We start from the raw sequence: 8119 nt of genomic DNA on the forward strand, positions 1-8119 counted from the left end.
CCAAGAAAGCAGCAGGAGAGGCCTGACAAGGAGGGAGGAATGGGTGGGACACAGAGCCCCAGAATGTGAAATGCCAGCAGGAAGGGTGGGAAGGAAAAGCCAAGGGCTGTGATGAGCAGAGGGGATGAGGTGCTGGGCTGGGGGTGAATTGTCACCCCTGTGGGGGCAGCTGGGCTTTGGAAAGCACCTTCCTCACCTCTGGGGGAGTTGGTGGCACTGGTGCCTCATGCACTCTCCCAGGTGAGGGGACAGTGAAGGAACCCAAACAAGAAGCAAAGACTCATTCACAGAACAGTAACTGGGAGAGGGGCTATGGCTTCATCCCTGAATATCCATCCTGAGAAATCCTTATCAAGAGAGGGGAAGCCAAGGTTTGGTTCTCATTTTGCTGTCAGGCCAGTGTGTTCTGGGGACTGATAATGAAGGTCAGAAGAGCCATTTGCCACATGGCTACGAAAAAAAAGAAAGCAAATGTCAAAAGTGGACTGTGGGACCAAACTCAAGTGCCATTGAAATCCAGTTTGGGGGACTTGCTCTCAAAAGACACAGAGAGGTTTACAATCTTTCTATTAAGTTTCAGGAGCTGCTCCAAGATGGCAACAACCAATTCCAATTTCAGCTTGCTGCTAAGTGGCTACTCCATATTCTCAATCTAATCTTGTTTGTACGAGACTTATTAAGTTATAGATTGCTGAAGTATTTACATTTAGGAAAAGTGTCTGTGCTGCCTGAGTGCCTGTGTTGTTTCCTGAGTGACATGAGCTATTATCAGATTTTCTGAGAGTTTCTGCTTGAGCAATAACCATATTTGTCCAGAAAAACAAAAACTGATTAGCTCAACCCTCATAGTATCATATTTATTTTAGCAATTCTCTTGCAAAGTGAAGCATGTTAGTCCATGCATGTATTCCAAACTCACATGAAGCTCAGATTTGAGTCTAAATCTGGGCCAGCCTGACTGTTATGGATTAACCCAAAGCCCAGTGCTTCCATCAGCAGCTGCAGGGCTGCAGGGCTGCAGGGCTGCAGGGCAGTGGCTGCCAGCTGCAGACAGGCTCCAGGACAGGCAGGTGCACTCCAGCAAAGGTGAAGAAACTGCTGAGTATTAACCTTGAATATTTACAACTTCTTCTGGATGTTAACCATGAGTGTGGGAGCTAATAAAGCTGGGTGTGAGCTCCAGATATTCAGGATTGCTCCATCTGGGCTGGAGCCAGGCTCACCAAGGTGCTCCTGGTGCCTCCTTCCCCTGTCCCTGGGCCTGCTCTTTGCAGGCACATCCAGCAGTGGCACTGCCCTGCCCTGGGATGTTGGTGCTGTGTCTCCTGATGTTTGCCAGGCTGTGTCCCTGAGGATGTCCCACAGGGCATGGCCCCACCACCACCCCAGAGTGCAGGGTTAGGAATGACAGGAACTGGCTGGTGCCATCCTGCCCACCTGTCTCTGGTGTGGAAAAGGCCTCAGGAAGCAAGGGAGGAGTTTTCATTTGACTTGACTGCAGAAATCCCTGCAGGACCTACAAGCACGTGTCCATACACAGCATTGGTGGCAGGAGCAGCGTGTCCAAGTGTCCCTTCCACCACCCTCTGTCCCTTCTCCACATATCCCTGGGCCTCTCCCCTGACAGTGATGACCCCCTCTGGATAAATGGTTCTTTGAGCTCCTTTTCCTTCCCTTGCCACTGGGACCCTGTCAATATTTTATGTCTCCACTGAGAGGCAGCTGCCCAGCTTGGCACAGCTCAGTGCTCTGAGCTCTGTGGGGTTTGGGGGTTCTGGACCAGAGGGATGGGGGTGTCCAGGTTTCAGGAGCCATGAGAGGGAAGCAGGAGGTGGATGAAGGCCAGGCAGCATCCCAGCCCACTGTCCTGAGTGCAGTGTCCATCTCCAGTGCTCCCTCTGCAGCTCCAGCCCGTGCTCTTCTCCCAACCCCTCCTGCTCCAAAGGGTGAGCGGGTGTGTGCTCCCAAAACCCTCAGTGCTGCCCGGCCCCATCTGCCCCAAGATGCCTCTGCCCTTCACCCCCCTGTTCTGCAAGGCTGGGGGACACATTTCCAATGACTACATCAGGGCAAGACATTTGCACACCAGGGACCAAATGGCTCAGGGAGGGAGAAGCTCGGGCTGCCCATGCTGCTCAGGGCATGTGAAACTCGTGCACCCCTTTTCTGCTGAGATCCATGGCCTTGGCTCCCTGCAGCTTAATCCAGAGGAAAACAAACCCCAAGCGCTTTAAAGGGTGCATGTCAAGCGTGTGGCAGGGGAGGGTGCCCTGTCCTGGGGAGGTGTGTGCAGACAGGGATTGTGCTCTGAGAAGGTCCATGCCCACACCGGCTCCTGCATTTTGGGGTGCATCACCCCGGAGCTGGCTGCATTTCAGCTGTGCTGCCTTGCTAGAGCTTTTAACTCGTTTTGCTCTCCCTGTGGACCCTGGAATCCTTGTCCCCAGCAGTCTGTGGAGCACAGAGGGCTGCTGATGCTTCAGAAACCCTGGTGGAGTTTGCACAGGGGGACGTGGGGAGCCAGGACAGACCTGCAGGCGCTGGATCAGCCTGAGCTCAGACTGAACCAACACCAGGAGCAAGATAAGCATCTTGCTGGCCCTGCCCAGCCCCTTGGAGGCTTCCCCTCCTCCCCTTTCCCCAGCCAGGGTTTCCCGGTGGAGCCACATAAATAGAGGAGCCGGGCGGGCTGTGGGGCAAGAGGCTCCCAAGGGCTTGCACTGCATCCCAGCCCTGCCCGGCCACCCTGCAGGTAACCCGGGGACCACGGGCACTGGGAACGGGGCAGGGCCCTCAAGAGTAAGGGGGAAGATGAATATTTCCCTAGGATACAGCAGGATGCTGCTCAGGGACAGACCCATGGTTTTGCTGGAAAAAGCTCTGTTGAAGATGCCCAATTTCACGGCTGGGTGGGGTCAGATGTTTTGGCAGTGGATGGGACTGATGAGGTTGGGGTGTGAGGAGCCTTTGATTTGATGTTTGGTGGTGGTGTCCTGTTCTGTCTGTGTGGGGTGGCTGAAGCTGGGCAGCTCTTGGCTTGGAGATCCTTCCCAGCAGCAGCTTTTCAATGTCTGGGTTCTGTGCCAGCCCTCTAGGAATGACAAACAACCACTAGATTAAAACGTGTCAATGAAAGGAAGGGGCAGAACAGTAAACTCCAGCAAAGATAAAGCAGGCCTAAGCAACTAACAAATACTTGCTTTAAAACCAGAATTTTTTTTTTTTTCCTTTTCAAATTGATAATGGACAGAGTCCATGCTTTCAAGTTTTTTCTTTATGGTTATGCAATTTGCAAATGTTTTTGTTCAAAGAGACGTTAAGAAATAACTGTGAGTAGCTGCATGCCTGCAAGAGTAGGAAATTGGGGCTATCAAAGGGTGATGATATAAATGTAATCAAAGGTGGCACTGGGGCAATGGGAGGAGAGACCAGACCTGCAAGGACCCAGAGCAGGAAGGAAGAAGGTGTATTTAATACACCAAGACATAAGGGCACTCAGACAGAGGGAAGGCATCCAAAAATGCACTTAGAGGAAACACTGGGTCTTGAAAAGCTGAAAAAAAAAAAAGAGTCCTCAGCCTTTAAACAGGAGAAGGATTCAGCATGGGCTGCCAGGTGCTGTGCATCCAAGGTGTGAGTGGAGGAGGAGGAGGGAGCAGGCACAGAGAGGGAATTGCATGTCGGGACTGACTCTCTGAAAACAGGCTGGCCAAAGAAATGGAGAAGGCAAAGAGCAGAGTCCCACAGGGTGCCCAACACATCTCCCTTAAGAAAAATGTTTTTTCCAGTTGAAACAAAGATGGAGTGACACCCTTGGCTTCCTTGGAAGGAGTGAGGTGGCTGGAACAGGCAGGCAGTGAGTGGCACAGTAGGACAGGCTGGGAGCTGACACCAGACCTGGTGCCTGGAGCAGCCCCAGGACAAAACACCAAAGCAGACAGGGCTTCTCTGAGCCCTCCTTCTGTCCAGGCCTGAATGCCTTCTAGGAACAATTAATTAGTCACTTAAATGTAAATTATTAGCATCAACATGAGGGTGAACAAGCCCCAGTCGCCAGTCAGGGCTCGGTGAGTGCTGCAGGGTGGGCTTTGCTCACCCGTGCCCATGGTGCAGCTGGGAGGATGCAGGACGGGATTTTGGGGGTGAGAGATTCTGTTTTAGAGCAAACCCCCCTGGTGCCAGGCAGCTGTGGGTGATCCAAACTCCACCCATGGAGATGGGGCTGTATATTTATTTTATATGCTCCTATTTCCCCTTTTCCCCCCAGAACCATGTCTCTCACTGCCGCCTTTCTCCTGTCGCTCGCCTGCCTCCTTCTCTGCAGCGCAGCCCCAAAACCCACCTGTGACCCCAGCACCTGCCCCCCGTGCCCCGAGCGGGGCCCAGAGGGGACAGCCACCCCCGCTGCTGCTGGCTGCTGTCCCCCGTGTCCCCTGCCGTGTCCCTGCCCTCCCTACCTGCACAGCGACTGCGAGATGCAAGGCTTCTCCAGCGGCCACGTCCCCGCCGGCCGCTCCTTCTACATCGACTTCGCCCGCCGGCTGTGCACCTGCCAGCCCTCCGGGGACATCGCCTGTGTCCCGCTGTGTCCCCGCCCGGACCCCGCCTGCCGTGCCCTGGGCAGCCCGCTGGCCGATGGATGTCCCCGCTGTGTCTGCTATGACCAGGACGAGATGCCCGTGCTCGCCGGCTCCGTCACTGCCCGCGGATCCCAAATCTGTACCTGCCCTGCCCAGGGCGGGCAGCTGCAGTGCAGGGATGCTGCGAGTGAGGAGTGAGGCTCTGGGCCCTGCTGGGGATGCTCTGCGGCAGCAGAATGTCCCTGTGCTCTGGGGAATCCTGGCTGGGAGGCTCCAAGTGTCCCTGAGGACTTGGGGGTGGTTATGGAGAGGAGGAGATGTGATGCCTCTTCTCTTCTCTTCTCTTCTCTTCTCTTCTCTTCTCTTCTCTTCTCTTCTCTTCTCTTCTCTTCTCTTCTCTTCTCTTCTCTTCTCTTCTCTTCTCTTCTCTTCTCTTCTCTTCTCTTCTCTTCTCTTCTCTTCTCTTCTCTTCTCTTCTCTTCTCTTCTCTTCTCTTCTCTCCCAGGGCAAAGTGTCTGTAGAGGGTGAGCTTGCTTGGTTGTGAGGTTTGCTCCACAGGGCTTAAGCTGACTGCTGCTGCTGTGTAACTGGAGCAAACACAGCTATTTATTTATTTGGAAGATGATTCTGCTTTTGTATGTGTTTGTGTTTATATAGGCTGTTTATATTAAACTCGCTGGATAAACTTCCTCCCAGGAGCCAGGCTTTTTCTTCCTGTAATTCCACCAGGTTCCAAGGAGTGGGACCCAGATCAGAAAGCTGGCTGGCACCTCTCTCCAATCCTTTCATCGGGTGGGTTAGCACAGGTCTGTGTTCTCTGGAGGCAAACCCCTCTCCTCTCTCCATCCTGCTCACATGAGGATGGTGGAAGTCAAGGCTCAGTCCTTCACACCCACCCTGATCTTACCCAGGGCTGACCCCACTGCCAGTCCCAATTCAGCAGGAGTGCCCCAAAATGTGTCTCAGTGACTGTGTCCTCTGGATACAGGAGAACTGCATCTTCTGAATGCTTTGACACACATAAATACACACACATATATAAATATATCTATATATAAAACCCACAGCTTCATCAGGCTGTGTTATGAACACATGGTAATTGCTCAAGGATGAAATAAAATCAGTGTTACCAATGAACTTTTGAAGACTTTACTGATAAGGACACATACACTTTCCTCTTGTGTTAGATAGTGGTACCTGAGCCACACAAGGCTCTCTCCAGCCACCTTGGCTCCAGGTACACCTGGACACATTGGATGTGTCCCCTGCATTATTTTAATTTTCTTCTCTTTCCTGCTCTGATGCTGTTTGACTGCATCCAAAACCCAACAAACAAACAAACAAACAAACAAACAAACGAAAGCTGTGAGCAGGTGGGATTCAGATGGAGGGTCAGGAAAAGGTTGGAGGAAGCAGGTGAATTTGCCTTTTGGGATGCAGCATGGGTCTCCATCAACTGGAGAAGGGACCTTAAGGATCATCCAATTCCAGTTCCCATGGGAAGGGACACCTTCCACTGTCCCAGGTTCCTCAGAGATCCATCCAGCCTGGCCTTGGGCACTTCCAGGGACCCAGGGACAGCCACAGTTTCTCTGGGCACCCTGTGCCAGTGACTCACCACACTCACAGGGAAGAATTTCTTCCATATATTTAACCTAAATTTCCCCTTTTTCAGTTTGAAGCCATTCCTCCTTGTGCTGTCACCCCAGACCCTTGGAAATTGTCTCTCTCCATTGTAGGTCCCTTCAGGTACTGGAAGGCCACAATGAGGTCACCCCAAAGCCTTCTCTGGGCTGAACAATCCCAATTCTCTCAGCCGTTCCTCACAGGACAGCTGCTCCATGTTTCTGTGTCAGGGAAGGGGGTTTGACCTGCCAGCACTTCACCCTCTTCTCTTCTCTTCTCTTCTCTTCTCTTCTCTTCTCTTCTCTTCTCTTCTCTTCTCTTCTCTTCTCTTCTCTTCTCTTCTCTTCTCTTCTCTTCTCTTCTCTTCTCTTCTCTTCTCAGTGTAAAAGTCTTAGTTTTTAGTAAGGTTAAAGCTCACTGTTCACCTTCCAGACAGATACCAGATGTGTCCACCAGCAGCACAAGAAACTCTTCCCATTGCAGGTCTCTAATTTTTTGCTGTCCAGGTATTTACAAAAATTGCTGAAGGAATCCACATCCTGTGTGCCCTCGCAAGGTGAGGGTGTTTGAGCCTATGGGGTTGGCTCTCTTTTGTGTCTGAATTTAAGGAGATCAGGATGAGTTTGCAGGTGCAGTGATGGGTTTTGCAAGCACAGGGATTATTCAGAGGGAGTCATGAGGGATTTGGAAAGGCTCCTCACTGCCTGGGGAGGGTAGTGGGCTGCTGAGGTTGTTTATCCTTTGTCAGGCATCTTATCTGTCTCACTGCTCCCTGCTTTATGTGACTGATAACCTTGGAGCAGGGGGGAATGACCGACAGATGGGCAGCCCCTGCATAATATTGGGTTTGTCTTCTCTACCCAGTGTCAGCAGGGGAACAATGAGAGAGTTATTGTTCAAATATCTCTGCAAAAAGGTCCCTGTCGGCTCCTTTGCAAGCTGCTCCTGGGAGGTGGTGCAGAGTTTCTTTGCTCTGCCCCCACCTCTGATGTGAAGATACCTTCTGTCTCCAGGATCTCTGCCTGCATTTCATCACACTGAAAGCAGGAGCTGCATTGTTTTACTTTTATCATGAACAGAGAGAAAATGACAAACTCACAGTGATCAGTTGTCAGAATTTATTAACTTTAATTTAATGTCCTGGGGTTTGGCATGCTTTGTTTGAATGTGTGTTGTCCTGGATTCTCCAGTATTAATCACCTATGTGCTTGTCTGCAATTTGAACACAGTATTGCTGGTATTATTTGTATTTTTCCAGGTAAGATTTTCCCCATTCTGGGCAGGGGTGTAGTTTTGTGGCTACTCCTTCACATGGTCGCTGTCACTTTGAATATGAATATGAATATTTCTCTAGAGCAAAGCAGCACACAAACTCCTGTGCATCCCTAAATGAAACCAAACCTGAAATTTGCAGCTCCTAAAAATAACTCATTTTGCATGTAGACCAAGCAGGTTTTGAGGGGTTGCTTGTAAAAGATAATTACTGATGTTTAGTTGTGGAAGGGACAGGGCCTTTCTTCACTGTGTTAATCATAAAATGATTGATTTAAACAGAACCATGCTTTAGCCCTCAGCCCTTTTACTGAGCCCTCTCAGTTCCTGTCTCATGAGGCTGTAAAACATTAAAATATTGATGAATGAAAGCCCATCAGGAGGCTTCCTTTGGGCACAACTGTGTCAAGAAGTTGAAGTGCTTGCCCAAGTCCTTTTACCTTTTCCAACAGCCTGCCAGGAGTGAATTCCTCAGGTGTGGTTCCCCAAACAGCTTCAGCACCCCAGACTACAATTGCAGAGCCCAGGTGTGGGGGGCTGGCTGGCTGCCAGTTGTTTTTATCCTGGTTATTATGCTCTTAAATGATCAGAAATCTTGATCCATGGCTGGTTCTGCACTGGTGATTTCTGATCAGGATGAG

At 51.0% G+C, this 8119-nt stretch overlaps 1 protein-coding gene across 1 annotated transcript; it reads left to right on the plus strand.

Moving 5' to 3' along the window:
• The first annotated feature begins 4271 nt into the window (after nucleotides 1-4271).
• On the plus strand, nucleotides 4272-4778 carry LOC148224981 (fibulin-2-like). The gene has a single exon (XM_088159357.1). It carries the CDS (start codon nucleotides 4272-4274, stop codon nucleotides 4776-4778), a length of 507 nt encoding a protein of 168 aa, XP_088015483.1.
• Nucleotides 4779-8119: the final 3341 nt, after the last annotated feature.

The sequence above is a fragment of the Sturnus vulgaris genome, chromosome 2, assembly GCF_052056855.1.
Source record: "Sturnus vulgaris isolate bStuVul1 chromosome 2, bStuVul1.hap1, whole genome shotgun sequence".
In the NCBI taxonomy this organism is placed as follows: domain Eukaryota; kingdom Metazoa; phylum Chordata; class Aves; order Passeriformes; family Sturnidae; genus Sturnus; species Sturnus vulgaris.

What these genes read in the sequence shown, in the direction of transcription:
- LOC148224981 (XM_088159357.1), top strand. Translation starts at nt 4,272, where the DNA reads ATGTCTCTCACTGCCGCCTTTCTCCTGTCGCTCGCCTGCCTCCTTCTC.